Source organism: Vanellus vanellus, assembly GCF_965231255.1.
Source record: "Vanellus vanellus genome assembly, chromosome: 2".
In the NCBI taxonomy this organism is placed as follows: Eukaryota; Metazoa; Chordata; class Aves; order Charadriiformes; family Charadriidae; genus Vanellus; species Vanellus vanellus.
Window position 1 is genome coordinate 5,025,983 of NC_138906.1, and position 22,631 is coordinate 5,048,613.

At 39.4% G+C, this 22,631-nt stretch overlaps 1 protein-coding gene across 1 annotated transcript; it reads right to left on the bottom strand.

Annotated features, from left to right (window-relative positions):
- Positions 1-483: 483 nt before the first annotated feature.
- Positions 484-22,273, bottom strand: GHRHR (growth hormone releasing hormone receptor; the record flags this gene model as incomplete). The annotated part of the gene is made up of 13 exons (XM_082479390.1): positions 22,241-22,273; positions 17,361-17,466; positions 16,651-16,758; positions 15,333-15,433; positions 12,048-12,145; positions 10,202-10,334; positions 9,125-9,278; positions 7,783-7,843; positions 6,986-7,055; positions 5,313-5,404; positions 4,439-4,568; positions 2,940-2,981; positions 484-606 (listed from the first exon to the last, which is right to left on the bottom strand). The coding sequence occupies exons 2-13, from the start codon at positions 17,431-17,433 to the stop codon at positions 484-486; spliced, it is 1,185 nt and encodes a 394-aa protein (XP_082335516.1). The 5' UTR covers positions 17,434-17,466; positions 22,241-22,273.
- Between the last annotated feature and the right edge of the window lie 358 nt (positions 22,274-22,631).

Below are 22,631 nucleotides of genomic sequence, written 5' to 3' on the forward strand. Positions count from 1 at the left end.
TGCAGTTTGACAAGACATTCGGCTTCTTATTTGCATGCCTATTGAATCTAAACAAGGAACAAAGCTTGAACAAGCTGGAAAGACTCCACTTCCCATTGCGTGAGGATGGGATACCAGTTTCCAGAGCCGGTCATCTATGGTATCACTGTAGGGTACAGCTGGTGTCCACTCCCTAGACACATCATGTTATATAGTTCAACAGTGAAAATGTGCAGGAAGTGAACACAGAAGTGATTTTTGTGTTTGCTGCGGTGCAAAATATATCAACGAGAGGGCCAATGAGTGTTTAATATGGTACTCCAATGCTTGCCCTGCAGAAGATGTCCAGTAGGCAGAACTGTTGTAGAAGTGGATCATCATCCAGTTTTCTCGGTATAAAATACAATCATTGTGTTTGGTGAGTTTTTTGGTTTGTCTGTTGTTTGGTTTTTTTTTTCCTAATCAGGCTTTTATATGTGATTACTCCAGATTCTGAGGCCATCTTTAGCACACAGATGTGGTCATTTTTATTCCAGAACTAGATGGCACAGTCCATCTTGTCCTCCTCCACACTGGCATAAGTCCATATCTCTTACCATGCCACCTCCGGCCAATTTCCGTTTGTACCTCAAAAGAAAAGGAGAATACTATTTTGTGGTCAAATACTGCTTGGGAGTAGACAGTGAGAAAGAGGAAGGTCAGAAATGGTGGCTAAAGAAGAGTAAAATCTAGACGCCTCAGTCCAAATTAGTTCCTCTGGGCTCCCTTTCTAGCTGAAAAGCGGAGAAAAGTAGAATCCTCCAGAGAATGTTTCATCTAGCCTGTCTCAGCATGCTCATCCCTCTACACTGCTGAAAATGTCTCCTGTGGCCATCTCAGAGTTGGCCTCCCATGTTGAAAAGAGTAAATGAACCCCACTCTTCCTTTCAAGAAGTAAGGACATACTTTGTGTGAGTCTACCCAGTCCTGTGCTCCTACTTAATAACTATGAGCCAAATAATCAGTTTATTATTGGAGCTGTCACACAGTTAAATAAATGAAAAAAGTAACACTTCTATTTTTACCTTGCCTGGTTTCAATTTCTACCTGGTAGTCTTCAATCCACCTTTCTCTGCTGAACTGAAAAGTTTATCAGCGCTAAGGAACTTTCTCCCATCAAAGTGATTATACTTTGATATCTTTATGTATAGTTGTTACCTCAATCTTCTTCTGAGAAATAGCTTGAGGTCTTTATCTCTAGCACAGTAAAACATTTTTTCCGTCACTAGAATATTTTCTCAGTCTTTTTGTATCTTCCCCCTTTTTTTTAAGTATCCCATTGAAAATTTATTCCAGTAATGGTTTCACCAACGTTGCCTATTACAAACACATTCACTGCACATTGCTTGCTCTTCCTCAGTTGCTAAGGGATGTTGTCTTGTTTCCATCTGTTTCTAGAACAGGATCATCATCAGCGAGTTTCTTAATCAACACTCACCAATTTGCGGCTGAGAAATAATATTAATTTGCTGTTTAAGACAGTGAGGGGAAAGCCATCAGCAGTCAGGAGACTTTTGTTTTCTGTTGTTGAGAACTATGTCTGCCATGCACTGGCCTGTTCACAGAAACACACAGTGAGCCCAGACCAGCCACTAAAGCCTGCTTTCACTTCTGATTCTTCTTAGAAATGTGCCTTCCCAGTAGCTTAATAGGAAGGAAATTTCTAAATTTAAATGCAGTATGTCCAGGATGACAAACTGAATGCAAAACTACAGTCTACCATCAGAAGGGATTAGGATTATTAATAAACTAGTGAACAGGAGCGTCAACTGAACACAAGCATCGTTAGAGCAGTCAAAAATTCATAGCCACAAACTCAACCAAAAAGCTAAGAAGTTATAATATATTTGAAAATAGTTGTTTTAATATTTCAGATATTTCTGACAAAATTAAGTAAGTGTGGACCACGGCACACATAGAAAATTAAATTCTGTTTGGAAGCTTAATCAGCCCAAGGCTTTCAACATGGAAAATGAAGATTTAGTCAATACAACCCAGGGAATCTAGAGTTGGTCATCTGTCTCTAACACTGACAACTATTCTTGGTCACTTGAATATTTCACTGACTGTGATGATTAGGGACAGGATTCACCTCCTAAACACATCTTTGACACTCTAGGGCATGCCCTGTGTGGTGATATATATGAATCAGGAGACTTTTCCTTTTTAGGAGCCGCAGGTAGAAACCAGTAGATTGTTAATGTAGTCTGAAACCAAACTCCCTCCAGTCAGACTGTAAAAAAGCCCTCTCAGCTACTATGCACTCAGAAAGAAGGGTGAAATTCCAAGGTTTCAACCCATTCTAAAATATGAAGGATAAAGTGTTATGTTGCTTATATAATTTTTTTAAGATGCATTTTTATCGCAACATCCAGACTATATAAACGGACCTGGATACTAAGCTAAATGGAATAATTCCTGTTCCATCAACAGTAAAAACCTGACATATATACTATACAGAAAAACAAATTTATCAACATGAAGAAATACTGGGAAGCTTCATGAACACGTTAAAAATGCTAAAAATTAATATTTCCATATTGGGCAATCAGCTTAAGTTTAAATTCTTTCCAATTTTATCGTAGATCTTTAGTAAATGGAGATCTCTTTGCATCACTGCAGCGGCTTGTACTTTCAGGTCTGGACCTAGCATGGGTTTTCCAAGCCCTGCTATAGTACAGAAATGTTCAGAAAGGATAAAAAAAGCTTGATGGAATAGCAAAGTAGTAAAAGTTCATTCGTCCACTAGATGGCTTCATTCCCATGAAGATAATTGAAATGAAATACAACTTCATTAATTCTCGTGTTAGCAGACAAACCTAAGAAACTAAAAGGTTTGATTATGTGTTTGTATGAAAGTGGTTATTAACTTTCTATATTTGCCAGTGAAAAGGATATTGTAAAGGATATACTTTCCTTACCTCTTGGTTCAGAAAACAGTAGAGAACTGCTACAATTAACCCCTGAAAAAGAACAGGAAAAAAAAAAAAAAATTAAGTCTTAGCACAGTTTGAAAAAGCCACTTGGACTATCACGATGGTACCGTGTATGTGAATTAATGACTATCACTATAGTTTGAAGGATTTTTATGAATTGGAAAACTCTTTATATAACTCCAATAAAGTTGGTCAGATGGATAATCAACTAATTGGTGGCATTTCACCAAAGTCACTAATGCAGTATGAATTCACAAAAACAGATGATACAGCAATTGAAGTTCTCCCATGTTATGCTTAAAAAAATATGGTCTATTCTACAGCCAAACACACTGTGGGGTAATACTTTACACAGTGTAAATCTGTAAGGAAACACGGACTTCATAAGGAGATCCGTGTATGGAGCTCAAACAGCTTTCTAGTCAACTTCTGTGTCTTTGCAGCGTGTCAGATGAGATCAAATTCTGGCCTACTGAATACTTTTGTTAAGATTCTGAACTGAGATAAACACAGGACAGTCCTAGGAGGTCAATGGACCCATGTGATCAGATAACAGCTAACCACCTCACCCTTTTATTCGGTTAACTTACTCCTTACATTGTTAATTAACTCAGTGAAGGCCAGCTCCAAGTACAGAGGGTCAGGGTTAAGGTGTGCAGGTGCATTGGACAGGATTGACACAATGGATTAAATGGATTAAAAGCACAACTGCTGGATTTTTGGTGATGCTTACTGACAAATGATGCCATGCGACCATTCAGGGGGGGATATGTTCCCTTGTGAGGTTTGGTAGGGTTGTAGACCCTGAGTTGCAGCACAGGGAAAGGGAGGAAGGCAAAGGGCAGCTGGGTGCTGCCTTGCTCATAACTCAAGTGGCAAAGCCACCTGGAGGGTACATCAGAGGAACCCCAGTAGCTGTTCCAGTTGGCACCAAGCTCCTCAAGCTGTCCCTACCCTTTTTGTCAACCCAGAGCAGTTGGGGGCATCAAAGGTACACCAAACATTTTCCCTACCTGGGAGGGAAAAGTGTGTAGCATTCCAGGGCAGTGGTCCGTATGTGCATCAGTCGCTATTCTGTGTTTACGTGCTTGCCTATACATTTATTCTTTGCCAAAGGATTTGAAAGGAGGCTGGACCTACATCTTCGATTGCCCCTGGATAATTTAATGTCAGCCCAAAGCAGCTTGATCATGTCAGGGAAGGTCAGTGGATTACCACTGGTAGCAAAGAATGTTTTCCGTCTAATTTACGCATCCATCTGAAAGACTTGGCCTTGTATTTGCAAAATCTGCAATTATCTATAGCCAGGTAGGATGTAGGTCACAACTTCAGGTACCGTAACTCAGCAAAGAAACATGAACTCTGTGAGGAGGCATTAGCTTCAGGATCCAATGATTTTTTGTGCAATACTAGTTGTCATGTGGACACTAGATTAAATTAGAAAATCTGCTAAGAAGGAACTGAAGCCTCTGTGGTCATTTTACCTGAAAAGATCCAACGCAGAGCTCTAAGTAAAGTCGAACCCCCAGGCTGGTATATTCCGGAAGAAAGTTGAAGACAATATAATGGGTTCCAAATAAGGGGATTAGAAGCAGAGTTGACCTTGAGAGACGTCTAGCGAAGGACATGAGAAGAAGTAAGGTAACATTATTTTCCTGACTAAAGAGCAATGCATGCAATGTGCAACAGCAATGAACAGAAGTTAAATAGAGGACCTAAATATCTACTTGTGAATTTCATATCTCTTGGGACAACAGTGCTGGGCAGAAATCATAACAAGAAGCTAGCGGGAAATAGATTTCCGATGCTTACTGCCTTGTTGGCAGTACCGTCTTCATGGCAGTACCATTTTCATGGCATTTCTTAAGGTACTTTGACATTCTGTCTTTCTGAATGAGATTGCCGTTCAGGAAAATACAAAGGAGTAGAATGTATTTTGCCCCATTGGAGCCACTGAAAATTTCACATTTATTTGTAAGTAAATACAGAGGAAGTAATATGCAGGCTCCCTTTATAGTTCATACAGGAAAAGGTATCTATAGAGAGTAATTTATGCTACCCTAAATCAGATATCTCATGTGGATTCAATTAATGGTTTCCTAGTCTCTCCAGTGATTGTAGCTGGAAAGTAGATATCTGAACAAATCTGAACACATTATGTTTAGATGGTCACTATTAGCTAAGTCTCATCCTTTGACTAGTTTCCATGGGAGTGGGATAAAGTTGAGAATTTCTAAAATTTAACGCAAACCAAACCGAGCCTCTCTGTGACACTGGACACGTGCTTCTCATTTTAGAAAAGATGACACAAGATTTTATGATTAAAATAATTGATATTCTTTTTATTCCATACACTACCTGTACTGAGAAGAGTTATTGAAGTTGATTTGTCTAGGGTCCAGCTTTTTCAGCAAAATTCTGATGATGTTGATAAATAGGACAAAATTGACCTGTTCACAACATTTTGGGGGGAAAGAAAGAAAAAGTTACTTTTGCATGTAAAACTTTGCAATGAAAATTTATTGGTTTACTTCAGTTATTATGTAATTTGTGCAGTTTCAAGTGAGACCAGTGTAAGATTATTAATGTCATTCCTGTTGGCAGCATTCGAGCATCTCAATAGCTTGCATTCCTTCTTAAAGCAACAGCTGAAGATGAAAGATTGAGAATTTGACTTTGTTAAGCAAACTATTTTTGTCAATAGCTTGCCTGATTCTTTTTATTTTTCATAGCTTGTTTCATTTTGATTCTCTTTAGAGATGGTTATTACATTAAATTCTGGCTAATGTTTTTAGACATTATTGGTAGAATTCATCTGACAAAATGCTGGTATCTGCAATGACATGTCTGTATCTGAGCTGATCACCCTGTTGTCCCTTTGTAGTCAATGGAGAGCCAGACTGTGTAGCCAATAGAGCCCCAGGTAGGGTTGAGGATGAGTCATCTCCTCCAAATGCAGAAGTCTATTAGAAGTCAGATGAATCGCATACCAAAAGTACATATTTCTCTTTGTTGACTCTGAACAGAGCTGAGGAGCATTAGCTCAGCTCCAAAGCTGGCTAGGGTCAATCCTAACTTGCAAAACAAATTTTCTACACTTGTAATTTGGCACAGCTTTACCAAAGGCTGTGAAGCTGCTCAGTTTTCCACAATAACAGTTTCTCCCCATGAATTTTGTGTGTGTCTGTACACACCAGGTCTTCATTAGGTGAGGCTGAATGCTTAATTTTGCCTAAGAACATCCATATTTTATGACAAAGTTCAATCTTGTTTTATCCATCACTGATACATTAACTACATTCCAGCAGAAAAATCATCACCACAGTCCCCTGATTCTCTTGACTTCAAATGTGGATGTCAAATGATGATGAGGACTAGTAGTGGGGGGGAATAATGGAGGTAGAAGGAAATATATTTTATTGAAACATGGCAAACTATGACCAGAATTCAACTTGAGATTTTCATTCACACTGTTTGCCTATATCTGTCTTATTTGTATACATATGTCCTCCAATTAAATTAAGCTTTCAATAGATGGACTTAAGGTCATCCATTAGCTGCTTTCTCAAACATTGCTTGGGTTTAATGGCATGTGGGAGTAATCATACACGATACTCATTTTGAAGTCCGTAAGTTTATTCAATAAATGTCAGGCTCAAGAGCTATTATCATTGTTATCACCTCTGAACAGAAACCTATTGCCCTTGAAAGTTTATATTAAAATTTATGCTAATTCTGGACTCAGGCTAAAACTTGTGCTTTCAAATATTGTAAGGATGGCTTAACCTCTCACTTGCCATTAATTTCAACCAAACTGAAAATTTTATGAAATCTCATTTCTTTTGAAGGATGTTTGCTTGGGAGAGGAGGTACTTCTCTGCCTCTTTTTCATTTGCATAGACAGATTTACAGTAGAAATTCTACCATTCCTCTTCCTTATTTCAAACAACATTTCAGCAAACAGCAACCAAATTTTAATCTAAAAGTCTTTTTTTCTTCTAATTAATGTTGGCAAACTTAGAAGTACCTACCCCAACAGAAATTATAATAGGTCCTTTGATTAGCCACCAGTATGGAGAGCCTTGATTAATATCCCAGCATCTGAGAAAATAACAGTAAGTTTAGAAAAGTCATGTATGTGATCACTGCAAGCAAGATACCACCTAGCAGTGACGGTGAAAACCTGGAGAGAGATATTTTTGTGGAAGTACAGGTATAGCTCTAGTATCCAAATAGTTACACTCTGCTTTGAACAGGACACACTCCACAGATTATCCTACTCTCTTCAAAAAGAAATAATGATCTTGATGTGTTAACTGACAGCCATGGATACAACAATTCTGACAAAAGATTTAAAGGGATGATGCCCTTTGAGGCAAAGATATAGCTTTTTTCTTCAAAAACACTTATTTAAGACATGAAACATTTTGTCTGTGTAAAATAGTGAGCACTCCAGGCTTCAGAAACATCAAAAGGTATTTTGTATTAAAAAGTCCTAAAATATTGCTTTCTTACTTTATCAGATTAGAATCTCTTTTTTTCTTGCAGCACAAATAAATATTTCAGGTTCCTGGGAAGGATCCCCTGCACAATTACAATATCATTGCCATATTATACTTTAATGAAGATTGTAATCCCCATTCACTTTGTTCATAGTGGAGTGGAAATGCAGAACTCCACCACAGGCACTCATCTACTTGGTGATGGAGCGAAAGGTGGGTAATATATGAATATTATTTTCTCATGTAATTGAAATTACATAAGCCTTCGTCATTATTTTAAATATATAACCCAAGAATCTAAAATAATGTAGGAAACAATTACTTACGCTGTGTCTTCAAAGTAGAGTTTTGCTAATATCCACATCAGGGTGAAAAGCGTTGGAAAACCTGATAGACAGTTAAACAAAAACTGTCTAAAAAATCTAATTGCATTGATTAATCCAAATCTTGTCCCCTGAAACTCTGCTGGGATGATACTGATCACTCATTTTCAGAACTGGAATCACCCTTTGTGGCCTGTTCATGTAAGGGGAATTGCTCTAGGTTCATGGTATAAACCTAAAGATGGATCTTCTAATACTCATGATGGAATGCAACAAGTTTAGGCATTGACTGTTTGGTGATCATGCATCGTTGTGGAGATATGAAGGGACACGCTTTGCACATGATATAGCTCTGCCGCAGAGGACTGAACTTGCAACCTCGTACTAACATGAGCTGACATGGGTGATCTCACCAGAAGTCAGCACTTGCGTTCAGAGAGCACATTAAAACCCAGTTTTATTTAGCAAGCGTGCTTTTTGCATGACAAAATATTGGGAAACAGAATTTGCTAAATATTAAAATAATAGTAATAGTACCGCTTTACAAACACAGAATGTGATGCGGCCTACCTTACACCTTCCTAAAAAGGCACTTGAAGTCTACCTAAAACTCCAAAAGTGATTCATTCTGCTTAGTCATCAGGCCTACCTTAACCCTCGGTGGCAAAACACATGGATTGCCTTCCTGAACTGACCAAAAAACTCCCCTGGACAAGCGCATTCACCTGCTATATATCCTCAGGAGACAGTTCTCTGCTTTTTCCGTTACACAGCAGCTTTATGTAGGAAACCACTTAACTTCTGATTTGTAAGTCACCACAAAGGTCTGAACAATTAGATTTATTGCAGACTACGAGAAAAAGGAGTGGGGATGTTGCAGTCTTGTCCCTGCACTGTTATTGAGTGGATAGGGCTCCTTTATTCACACAGTTGCCCCATGCAAAAGATGGACAGTAGCAATATCAGGACTACAAAACCACCTGATGCCTCCAGATGGACCCACTCTCAGAAGACTATATCAGTATATTTTTGCATGAACTGAAGCAAGCTACACCTAACTGAGGTGATTGGGATAATTCCTTATAGGAATCTGTGTTTTCAATGGGGAGAAGAAGGTTAAGTGGACTGTCTCTCTCTCCATAGGTTCCCAAATGTACTTAATTTTCCATTTCTTTCATAGGGACTTTAATGCCATATTAAAAAAAAAAAAAAATGATTGCTCCTCACTAGTATACATGTAGAAATAAAAGCAAAACAATGCCCAAGTCAGGCACGTCAATTAGGCAGACTGGATTACACAGTAACATCTTCCCTTTTATTTATTTCATGTAAAAGCCTTACTTACCCCAACCAAAGAGGACAAGCCACCAAAAATATCTTCTTCCATGAGAAAGAGATGAGAGTAGCAGACAGTTTAGGTAAAGAGCCTCTACCAGCAGCCACATGAAATTTGTCATCATGAAGTAGTGACAGAAAACAACCGAGATCTTGCATTCAGTCTAGGGAACAGGAAAGTCATAGCTTTGGCATTACTTGTGCATGCGTGTGTTTGATTTGCAGAGGCAGTAGGCACCTGTGATTCTGGCTGAGATCTACAAAGAAGATCTCAGAATTACATCCATGTTTAAAGGGAAAGCTTCAAACTTAATATGGCTTTCTGAATAGACTTAGCCATCACAGTAGCTTGGAATCTCCACTGTATTTTGGTTTATATCTCTATGCAAGAAATATATTTTGGTCTCCCAAGTGTGTGATTTCTCCCACAAATGTACTGCCTTCAGTGTAGCTTATACGACCAGAGTCAAACGCTCCGTAGCCCTTTGAAAAAAAGTATCTTTAAAGACCCATCGTATTTCACTTTCCTGCTTAGGCTCAATTTTAAATTTTGGTGTGGCCACGACCAACGCAGAAGAACCACCCCATAAACCTCTGCCTGAAAACCATTGTCGTGTTACTAGTATTTGTGGCTGGACCAAAGCTAAACTGGTTGACCTTGCGGGTCTTATGTTTACCATTCAGAGCTGCCAGTCAGAACATGTCATACCACATTTCCAGAGGAAACATCTTTTAAAACTTGTGTTATGAAGTACTCAGATATCTGCAATTTTAGGCTTCAGATTATAGAAGCGCAACAGTGTGATGACTGTTTTTATCTATGATGTGATGACTGGTTTTATCTATGGCAAAGTCTATATGTGATTTAGAGTACTACAGGATCACGGATGCATTCAGGATGTAGAAATACTGAGGTGCACACTTATGGAGGTAAAACATACTGACAAAATAATTACAGAATTTTCGCTACCGGGTTAGAAGGAAAAAAAAAACAAAGTAGTAAAGAAGAGCAATGAAAAGTGCAACCATATAGAGATGGTATGCAAAAAGATCAAGTACCACATTATCCTGCTTTTCATGTGCTTACTGTAGAGAAGCTGCAATGATCAATGTCTTCCTCTTGGAAAAGGACAGCATCCTTAATGAAAATGGCAACAGCTTTTAAGATAAAAGTAAAAAAGAGCTGTACATGGATATAATTTCTGGGACAGCGAAGCCTCCTGGAAGAAAAGAAGAAACGTCCTTCTGAGGTAATTAACTGCCTTGTGCTGGCAGTAATTTAAATATGCAATAAGCCCTTGTTTCATATCAGGTACTTCCAGGCTTGTAGAGAAAGAACACTTCCACCCACTCAGCTCTCTCTGAAGCCAGGCAGAGATAGAAACCCGCCTCGTGTAAAGCAATTCACCCGCAGTCTGCATCTTAATCTCCCTCCTTGTTAGGTGCTACCTGCCAAATCCCAGGATTCTCAGTTTTATTTTGCGTTCAGCGCACCTGAGCCAGGCTTTTGGTTGGCATTATTTTGGGGCCAAGAGAAACCTGCATTTGAGGACTGATCTCTACTGATACAACTCTGACTGTGGCTGAACCACCCCCAAGAACCAGCATGCAGAGATAACCTGGACTCACCAGGCAGTTTTCTCAACGAATGGGGTAACGATTACTTAGCAAGATTTTCTATACAGCAAAGCCCCATGGGTGAGTTCAATTGTGTTAAATTCCTGTGCAGACAGCCTTCTGCAGAGTCAAGGAATACTTCCTTAATTTACCAAATCCACTCTTATGAACTAACTGAATGCAGATAACTGCTTTAAGACAATTTGGCACGTCTGCTTTAAATTCTCACGTTCGGTTAGTTCAGATTTATTTTTTTGATTGTTATTAAATGCAGACTTTTGGAGGAGTTATACAGCTTCAACTTTATATTTTCATATGGAGCTGAAAACTTTGGCTAATTAGCAAAGAGCCCCCATTAAAAGCTGAATTCCATTCAGATCCACTAATCTCAGGGTCACATAATCTTAAAGCTCATTTAGAGTGTGCAGAATTTTATTACTGAACTCAAATGCCAACCCCATTGTTAACTACAACTTTTTCCTCCCTGTTGCTAAGTCTCTTTACGTCCATTGTTTCTTTCTTTCCCCTTATTTGGGCTGGTTTGTTTTCCTGAGGTCAGAGTGGTTGTCAATAAACATATCTGTTGACTTCCAGACAAGAGCTAGGAACCAAAAGGTCAAGAAACTTTCCCCAGAGAAACCTGATTCTCACAGCATAATTATAAAACTCTTTTTTGTCCTGCAGAAATGCAAGAGATAAACAAAGATTAATAAAATAAATCCTACATGGCAGAAAACACCAAATCTACATCAAAAGAGAAAATAAACAAACATTTTTACTCTAAATTATACCTGAAAATGTCTAATAGCTGAATAGTTCAGTGGGAAAAAAATCTTTCCAAATGTAGCCAAATTCAGAGCTTAACTTTCAAAACATGTCTGTAGTTGTAGGTATTTCAATATTAATTTAGACAGTGTACAGGAACATTGATTCAGAATCAAATTCTTTGTTTATATTCTTCTTAATAATATAAAATTTACCGAGCTCATACAAGACAAGCACACATAGTTTGCCAGAAATTATCTTCATTCTGGCTAAAGCAAGCAAATATATCTACTGATTATTTAGGATCAAAGTGAGCTGGTGGCTTTTGCCAAAGACCGTCAGGGTTTATTTCCCAGTTCTTATTCTTCTTATTTCTGACTTTATCTGATCACTTTTCATTTCTAGACTTAATTTAATGTTATTAAACCAGTACAACCTGATTTTTTTATTTTTATTCTTCTGGATTTCTGTCTATATTACTTTGTTACTTCTAATATTGTCTCATACAGCCTAAGTTACTAAGAACTATTGAAAGACTGGAGGTGACATACCTGAATGCAATTAGAACTGTCACAGCAATAATGAGTGAGGTGATAGATACACTGTATCCTACCGTGTAGATAATCTTTATAGTAGAAAAGTAGGATTGCTGTAAAAGAAGAGAATTATTTGTCACATAATGTGCAGCCAAATGACAGCTGTTTTACTGATTCTGCCGGTTTTGCTTTGTTTGGTGCTTCCAATCGCTGCCTTCCCCCCCCCCCCCCTTTCATCCCACACCAAAATTCAACCGAAATCAATCATGTTGCTTTTGTGAAGACCCATTCCAGAGCTACATGCATACAGCCCAGTTTGGTAAAGAAACAGATATTGATCAGTGTGGTTTCCAGCTTATTCATAAACCCATAAAAAAACAAGCCAGCCTTCCACGAAGGTGTTTAAAAACTCTTTTGCGTTTTTATAAGCACTGCATTTTTTACCATGTTTTCTCCACAGCAATAGTAGGACAACCCTGCTGGCAGCTGGCTGCATGGTGAATACAGAATTCTGTCAGCCTTTCCTTATATTTCTCTACTTTTCTTTGCTCTGCTTCCTTACTTACAATTTTGATATCTATTCTTCCTTTCCATTTTTATTGTGTTGTGGGGTTGTTGGTTTTTGTTTTGGTTTGGTTTGTTTTTTTTTCTGGGTTTGTTTTTTCCTCTTTTATCTTGCTGCCAAACTCAATTGTGACTCAACCAGAATGTCAGTCAAAATCCATTTCAATTTTAATGGCACCTCTATCAGACATGATCTCTGAGTGAGGATAAGCTGACTTCAACTATCAGACATGGATGCAGAAAACAGAATGAATAAGCTCTAGGCTGCAAATCTTTCCCTTCAATCTAACATGGTCTGTCTCTTGGGTCCCATTTCAATGGTTTTTTAAAATCTACGCGGATACGCCTTGCTACAGTTCACTGTGGGGAAGGGCAGATACTTGTTTTGAGCCTTAAGTATAACTTAAGGCATTATAAGGCTGACATCGGGTAGGATTTATTTCATTTATTTCAGGTGCTTAAAAATCAGCTGCCTAAGTATCAGCAACTGAGTCTATAGTAAAACAAGCAGTGTGAGAGCACGGCCACAAGCCTGTACTGTTTAATTGTTAACACAATCCAGTTTCTTCATACTCTCTTTCTTTTCTAGTTGATGAAGGGAAACAAGTACCCCCGGAAGGTAATTCAACTCATTGTAAGATGGGAGCTTATCACTTTCTGTCAGCAAGAAAAAGGGTCTGTCACTTCACCTGCCTTAATAAGTGGAGCAGGTCGCTAGGTCTGGTTTAGTAGAGCAAAACTTTTGGCACTGAGGACCCTACATCCATGGAATCACAGAATCGTTTAGGTTGGAAGAGACTTTTAAGATCATCAAAGTCCAACTGTTAACCTAACACTGCCAAGTTACCGCTAAACCATGTCCCTCAGCATCATGTCTACATGTCTTTTAAGTACCTCCAGGGATGGTGATTCTACCACTTCCCCGGGCAGCCTGTGCCAGTGCTTGATAACAAGTTTGATAAACCTCCCCTGGCACAACTTGAGTCCATTTCCTCTTGTTCTATCACTTGTTACTTGGGAGAAGAGACTGACTCCCACCTTGCTACAACTTCTTTAGAGAGTACTTGTAAAGAGCAATAAGGTCTCCATGTTAAGTGCATTTCTCACCGGACGTAGTCTAGTTCCAGAGGGTGAACTTTTATTATTGGTCAGAGCACACCAGGTGCACCCTCCAGGTTAGGGCAGCCAAATCATCCTTTCTGAGAGCACCTCTCAGTGTAAACGCAGTTAAGTGGGGATAACCAAGAGATTTCCTTGAAAAGCTCACACCTGGTCCTGACCAAAGCACTAATACAGACCCACCCTGTAGCGATCAGCTTAGACTTACACAATTATTCTTTGAGATGGATGAAGTTAAAGGATGTGGAAGCGGTGCATAATGGCCTTTTCTGTCTGTTGGATGAACTGTGGTTACCCATGTACCTGACTATGCATAATTCCAGCCAGAGCTCAGAGGAGTCTCTCAGAGCTACAGAGCTACCCAGTAAGTCTGGAGCCATACGAAACATGTGAAAGCTGTGCTATGCTGACCCCATTGGCAAACTCCGCTTACAAATCGGAGATGAAAACCACAGAAAATAATCAAATCCTTAAGTGGATAAACCTACAAGTGAAGAGTTTACCTTGAGGTAAAATGTGGGTTACTACTAAAAAAAATCCATAGATTCGTTTGCGATTGTTTTTACACCAGAAACGTAAGGAAGCAATGAAGGAAGGAAAGAAATAAAAGAGTTGCATTTCAGTATAAGTGTTTATTTATGGATAACAGCAGGTACGGGAGCTTAGAGGCTGGAAAGGAAGTTTGAGTTAAACAGCCTGAGAGTAGTCAGTACAAAAAGTAGTGGGAAGGCAAAAGAAATCTCCCCATGATGATAAACTAAATTCTTTTGAGCAAGTTGAATGGACTTCATCCACTACAGTATAAATGTTATTTTCATTCTCTCTATAGTGTACAAAAAAAGGATAGTATTCACCTGACTTGTACAAACAAAGGCCAAAGTGCAGTCTTTAGCCTGTAGAGAGGAAGGGTAGAGATCCAGACTTGGACTAGACAACTAATTTTTAATCACTTAAGGTGATTCTTTTCTCTGGAAGAGGAGTTACATGAAGCTAAGAATGTCTGTACAATATGTTTGTATCCTTATTAGAGATCAAGCACTGTATTTTCCCTGTACATAGAGCCTGTAAATATCACCAGGCGTGCAAATCCAGCTGAAGCAATATGTCAAATTCTGATCTGCATTACAGAGATGTAGATTTTGAAATATTTTTTCTTTCCTTGCTGAATTAGATATTTTATGCTAGGCAGGATGAGAAACCAGAAACCCCTCTTGTCCTTAGATATCGCTGAGTTTGGAATAGTGGTGTTAAAACAGCACATTTGTCGTACTGATGCTGTGATGCCACAAAATCATCTTGCTGACTGATACTGAAATATCTTAATTCGTATTTTATGAATATTTTGCGATACACCTCTAGCTGTTATATCTGCGAGCAAGTTCAACAGAACTGCATGATTGTATGGAATTTCCAGCTGGCTTTATTTTTATTACACTCATACCTGAATAATAAAACATCCTTAGTAATAAGTGACTAGAGTAAAATTTGAATAGCATTCCATACTTAGTAAGAAATTTGAGCTTCAGCTGAGTCTCCCTCCCCAGCGGTCTGCAGGAATAGAAAGGAATCCTATAACGTCAGCACACCACTCACAAATATTTATTTAATTGAACTTACTTCTTCGAGCGGAATCTCATCTTCTACTGGACAAGCAATATAGTAGGGAGGGAATGGGTCAGACCAGCCTTTCTTTGTGCAGTTTCTTTTTACTATCCCAGCTGAAACAGAAGCACTTATTTTGTTTCTGGTGAAGATCCACGTAACACAGAAAATAAAAACCAGGAGATGTCTTGCTGGTACGAAGGTTATACCAGGAGGAGAGGATCATCTCCATTAGCATCTGACAGAGCTAACAGGACATTCTACATGGGTACATTCAGGTAGTCAGATACAAAACTTTTCACTTTACCTGGAGACAAACAATAGGAAGAAGTGAGAGAACCAAGTGGACTGAGGTAGAGGTGGAAAGGAGTAAGGAAGAAATCATATCAGGGACAAGGAAGTCCACTGAAGAAGATTGGGAAGCACTGCTCCATCAGACTTCTGCTTCCTTCAGCGCTCACTCATCTAATGTATCCCCTCTTGTTCCCACCTTCCTTGGGGCTTACTCTTTCTTTGCAGACCAGAGGCTGGAATAAGCAGTTTGTTCTATGAGGATAGCACATTTCCATAAAAAGATTTCTGAGTCAGATGAAGGATAAGTAAGAGAATCCCAGCGCAGGAAATGAATCTGCACAGATGAAAGGGATTTTCCTTATCCCTCCTTTATAACTAGCATGTGTTGGGTGAGGCTGAAAGGTTGGGCTTTGCAGTTTCTTTTTCTTGTGGAACTGCCAAATCTTGGTCTTTCCTGGAAGGTCGTTTCTTCCTTATGGGCTTGCGGTTTGTTCCTAGCCATATTTACCCAGGGAGTAAGCAGTCACAAAGACATTGGTTTGTACAGTCTTGCATTTGACCCAACACATGCTACTTCAATGACAAAATTCTGCTTTGCATCTCCAACCTTGGTCTTAAAAAGCAATCACATTGTTCATTCCTCTGCCTTTCATTTCATCCCACAGTAATCAGAGCATAAATCTCATAAAGCCCCACGCTTAAGTTCTGACCTAGACAACCCCTATACGAGGTCTGTAGAAAACTCTCCCAACAAGCTGATCCCAAAGCCAATGGAAACCAATGGAAATCACTCTATTGATTTCAGTGTTCTTTGGCTCAGATCCTCATCACAGGCTGTGGGATTATATCCAGTTATGGATAATGCTTAAAATATGAGAAGAACTGCTAAGCTCTCACAGATCCTACTGAAATATTTGCAGTAATGCTCTGATCCAACAAGACAGCAGGAACTTGCAATGATCTATCTTCACCCCCTATTTTCAGAAATGCTTTTGCCAGGCATGACACACAACAGAGTACAACCATGATAGCACATCACCTGGCTCCTTCATGAAGTGATAGAGGATGCTTGGGCATGGTAAGGCAAGAGTCTCTCCAGTATCTGCCTCTGGCCAGCACAGTAATTTGTCCCAAGTTCTCTTGCAACCTCAGACAGAAAGTGAAATATACTTTTAAGCATAATTATATTTGAGCAACACAAAAAAATAATAAAAAATCTTTTTATAATTTGCCCCTCCACCCTTTACATACCTATTTTTATAAAATAGTTTAGCCACAATTTTTATTCTATTGTGAGAAATAAATACCTCCAGAGGACTATTTAAGGTGCTTCGGTTAGACTTCCTGCATTAAACTGAGCTGGGTTTGCAATAAATAAAAATGTATTGTGGAAATGGGAGGGAGAGAGATGTTGGAAGAAAGACCAGATTACAGTACTTGTTAAGGGGTTACACTATTTTTAAAGATCAACACGGCCTCACACAGCAAGCATGATGCCATGATAGTATCCAGTTGGGGGAGGAATAAGACAAAGGCACAAGGGTTCACTCAGACAGATTGACGATCCATATCTGAATGTGAAAAAAAAATGTTGAAAATATAATTTATAGGAATGGGAGTAGATGGAAGGAGAGCTGACCAGAGAAAGGGGATGTGGGACAATAAGTAGACGACTCAAACATGCATGTTGGTAACATGGCCGTGTCCTGACCCTGGTAAGGTGTCGCTTCATCCTTCACACATGGATACCTGGTGGTGTTGCATTTCCACGCTCTTCTGGGTCCTCCAGACATTCAGCCTCCTTTTTCTTCAGCTCTGTCATAAAATCACATTCTGGGTGGACATTCCCAGCAACCTACAGGGAGAGGAGTTTCAGCTGATTACCAAGAAGAGGTTGAGTAAGATCCATGAGCCATTAAGTCCAGACCCATTTTTGCAACAAGGCTATGTAAAGCACACAGCTTAGAGTTCAGCAGTGGAAGAGTGCCACTGTCTCTGCAGAAATTGCAATAGTTTTGGTGGAAGAACCCAGCTGAGCTCTATCAAAGGCAATTGAGCTGTGCTACTTTACATCAGAGCAAATCCTTAGGCAGTATAGCTGTCGGAGGATGATAGAATCATAAAATCATAGAATCATCTAGGTTGGAAGGGACCTTAAGATCATGGGGTCCAGCCATGAACCTACAGCTACAGCTCTGTACTGGAAAGTTTATAGGATTTCTCTGGCTGTGTTCATAATGAAAGACCTCTTGGCTAGGCCCAGGTTTGAGTGCAGGACTCATTTGCACCCTGATTTTAGCCCCTGCTAAATCTGGGCCCAGAATGACAGAGTGCACTTGGACAGGCTCCTTTTCTTGACAGTGAAGGGCCCAGCACCGCAGGTCATGCTGCAGAGCCCACAGGCTCCTCAGCATAGACATGCCCCCACCAACCTCCAAAGAAACATCTTGAAACCACATACAATTACTGCAAAATTGTCTTCTGAAATGAGCTCTTGACTCCAAAAGGAATGAGTCTGTTCTCTCCTTTCTGCCATCTGCCTTTTTTTACACAGGGTGGGAGGCAAAGCTCCTTTCTTCGGAAAAAAAAAAAACAACTCTGCACCAAAGCATTTGTTGGTTGGGTATGTTGGTGTAGAGAAAAAAATTGGCACCCAGTGTTTTAACAGCAGGAACCTTTAGTCCTTATGTAGACTTGTGCTTACACAGACACCACAAGAGAATTAGAAGGGTTCCAGAGCACATTGGCCACCAAAGGACAAAGTCATCAGCAGGCTGTTACGCACCACGACTGCTGTGAGGGTATCCACTGTGCTGAAGTATACACATCTATTTTTCATGAAGAAAGCAATATGTGCCTTGTCCAACCATAGCCATTGTCCCCAGGCCCAGAAAGCCAGTTGTCATCAGAGACACTGTCCTCTCAGCTTTATGCCCTGGCCACTGGTGCCAGTGTGCTCTGTGTGTGTGAATATAGATATAAAAACGCAGATACACACAACAGAAAATAAACTCAGGATGAGACTTGCATGGTGAACAGGTGGCTGGCATATGGCTCAGTTTTGTTCCACCCAGGGAAGATTAATATTCAGGGAATTTGGAAAATAAATATCTGGCTTTCAGTTCATTCAGAGGGCAGATCCTATCGGTTCCAATAAGCTGGTGTTTCCCCTCCATGTTAATGTCCATATCTTATGCTGGTGTGCAGAGCATTTGAACCACATATTATTTAACAATCTGAGGCTCTCAGCCTGCAGGAGAATACTGGATTAATTGCACAGCCTTTGCTCTTCTGGGGTTTGGACCCCAGTGGTTGAAAATGACATGTAGTCGCATATGCACCTTTAAGGAGCTAGTCTGCTTCCCATTTGCTGCACTTTTAGGAGGACGTGGTGTTCCTGCCAAACTGACAGACAGCAGTGCCGTGGCTCAGTTTAAGGCAGCGATGAAAAGGAGAGCCCGTATTCAAGGCTGACGGAAGTTTGGTGTATGTGAAAGAAGGGTAACTGTGAATGGATGGAGGAGAGGTCAGCCATTGCCTTAGCCCTAGGAGGTGGAGATCTGATGTGTAGGATGTCACAGTGATGTCAGCCTCGATGAGCAAAGACAGGTCTAGGGAGCCCCTCAACTCCACTTCACTAAAATATGCAATGGTAGGCAGGATGACAGAAAATTTTCTCATGCCAACATGTATTCTTCCCCCCTTATACTCACCCTGGACAATGAAAGACATCTATGCTGAAAAGCTCATTACCCATCATGTACAGCAGCTGTTGCAAAAAGTAGCTTTATTAGTCAGTAGAAAAAACAGTCATCTCATTTACTGAAAAACTCTTTTACAACACTCTCTTGGTTTGGTGAATTGTGCCCAGAAAAACCTCAGTAGGCAGGAAATGTACCCATTTTCACAGTCCTAAATTATTTCTCCTGGCAAAAAAAAAGGACTAGATTTTGCCTGTGAAAACTGCTTTTGCTCACTGAAATGTTCATGGCAAGAACAAAGCTCGTTTGGCTTATTCACCAGTCCTGGAAACCTTCTTTCTTTTTATTTCTAAGTCTCCAGACTCATGAGAACACTTTGCCATGTGCATCTCAAATAAAAAGGTGAGGCTGATCAAGTGCCAGGTATTTAAATTATTACCGAGAAGACCTGACCTTAGGAGATGCTCTTACAGTTTATACTCAAATCAGCACTAACTGCCGCTTAATAAACACTGAGTTCAAGATCTGCTGTAGCAGAAATTCAAAACAAACTGAAAAGATTTATTTCACTCCTAGGCTGTGTTCTAGATATATCCACCCCTACAGCATCTGACTGCCTCTAACAGACACTTCTACTTTCCAAAAAGCTCTGAGTATTATTCCCAAGCAAGGTGTAGAAACAGGTTCCAAACTACTCTGAAAACATCTGTAGACTTACTCGTGTAATCTCATTTTCTACCTACTCCCCTTCTGCCCACTTCTGGAAGCATCAAATAACGGGACAAAGGTATGAGAGGTATTGAAGACAAGAATAAATGTCTGTGTACGTGATTCAGCTCCCTTTGCTGTCTCCATCTCCAGAGACATCATTATCTGATCTAGTCATCTTAGGTTCCTTACAGAGAGATGCTAGCATTTTTGTGCGTAGATCAATTGAATTATTTTATACATTTCATTTCGGATGGAATGAGCTGCGGTTGAGACTCAATTTACTAGGAATCCCCTGCCTATTAAATCCATCGTTACTTTCTAAATTTGGGCTTCAGCACTGAGTCAGATGAATCCTACTTACTACAGCCACCGCCATTATGCAGGTTTGTTACAGCAGAATCATTACAGCAGATCTATTTTGCTTGATTGATGCTTCCACTACTATGAGACAAAATAAATAAATAATGGCTTAACCCCAAGCTGAGCTACTAAGTTACAAATGAAATAAACACTGATATGTTCCAAATGGAATATGAATTTGCATGTTCTATATCCATCAGTTAATGTATTAAATGGAGCTGTGTTAGCACAACCACCTAAAATCAAGTAAATCTTCACCCTTTTCAGAGGGCCCCTGCTGAAAGTCTTGCTAATGAGATAAAAATAAAAATTTTAAAAAAAAAAAAAAACCAAAACAAATAAAATATATATAAAAAAAGAAAACCCTCATCCAGTTCAGGTTTCAAAGATGGACACGAACTGCACACATAAGAAAGTAAACTTCCTTTTTTTTTTCATTATTCTCAATGTTTTCATAGCATCATGCAAAAATTGCTGCTTGAATGATGCTTTCCCTCAGTTTTCACTCGTAGACATCAGAATGGCTCAAGATTTGAATTCTTTTCACATTACAGTGGGCACCATGCACTCAATGACAGCAAAAAGATCTCAGTTTATAGAAGCTGAGAGTCAGCATTTAAAACCTCTCCAAAAGTTGCGTTCAGCTCTTCCAGGGAAAGCATGCTATCAAGTTACACCAACAATGAAAAGAGACGTCTGGGTTTCCATCATTTTCTACTCTTATTTGAATTGTTTACCTACCTTCTATTATAATAAAGCAGGCAACACTCGCTAGGAGATTTTTACAATACCTTTACACATAAACTCGTTTTTGATCAGTACATAATCATATTATAACCAATCCAACTTTGTAGAAGAAAGTGCTATTTCTCATGTAAATGGGACAGGTTCTTACAAAGACCTTCAGTGATATTATTAATTATTAGCACTGGATACTGATATTCTATTTACGAGCAATCATGCTTATTTGCTTACACTACAGGGAAGCAGAGTTTGTCACCCAGATGATACAGAGGAAACTGTAGCTTCACATCAGTAAAAGGTCTTTTCAGTCATTTCACAGTGTTTTATTTCTCTTGACCCACGAAAAACCAAGCTGCTATGTCACCTCTCATGAAATGCTCCTTCAGAGAACAGGTTCCCAGGGAAGAGGAGAGGATATAGCTGAAGGATCACAAAGGGAAGGTGCTGAAAATGTAATTGCTCTCAAAAGCGAAGAAAATATCCTTCCCCCACTTTTTACTTTCCTGATATCTGCGTGATCCTGAATGCTGGTTTCTTAATCATTGTCTAAAGCAAAACATAAGCAAGACTTCTCGGTTTTTTAATGCATTTGGATACTTCTAATTCTCCCATAAGCATCCCTGCTGGTTCGACTCATTTGTCGACTCATTTGTAGCATCTCAGCTGCTCGCATATTAAATAACATTAATGCTACCAACAAAGGACATGAAATTTTAACTAATAAGACGGCGTAATCTGAAATTTAAGAAAACTGTCAGAACTCAGCTGCTCTGATGTAACAGCTCTCCTCCAGTTTCTACTTCTTTGTTACTGTCTTTTAAAGCCTACACACAGAACAGGAGGGTTCTGCCAATTATGTTGTTTCTCCTTAGTGAGCGTGTGGTAAGAAAGCAGTGAAATGCATCGATATAGAGATCCTACAAAGTGTGTCCCTTCTGCCGCTGTTCACACTTTACATAGCGTCTTGCCTCGTTTAACTGGAATCCGAAGCAAACAAAGAGAAAAAAGATTCATACAAAAAAATAAAGCTCTATCTGACCATCTGCTCCAAGAAGAAAATGAACAATTTTTGAGAAACAATGAAGTAAAAGCTTTTTTCATGCAATTACTTACAAGCACTGCCAGACTCAGGGTGTACAGAGCACAGTGGTATAAAGCGCTGGAGTTCATGTTCCAAAACAAGACTCTGACTTCACTTCTTTAACCTTTCTTAGCATCTTTCACCTGCTTTTTGACTTCCCTTTCTCCTATCAGTTGCTCATTTGAAGCATTTATCTTTTTGCACAGAAGTGACGTAACAGTACAGTGAAGTGGCCAATAAATATTAACAACTCTCTCTAAGCTGCATTTAACCTGCTTTCTACCTTTTTGACTTTGCTGCATGTTCAAAGACTGGAATTGAAGACTGATGAATTGAACAAACGTTCCCAAGAATAGGGGAATCCTGTACCTCCTGGCAAGACCCCTCTTTCTTTCTTTGTAACACAAGTTCATTTTAGGAGGG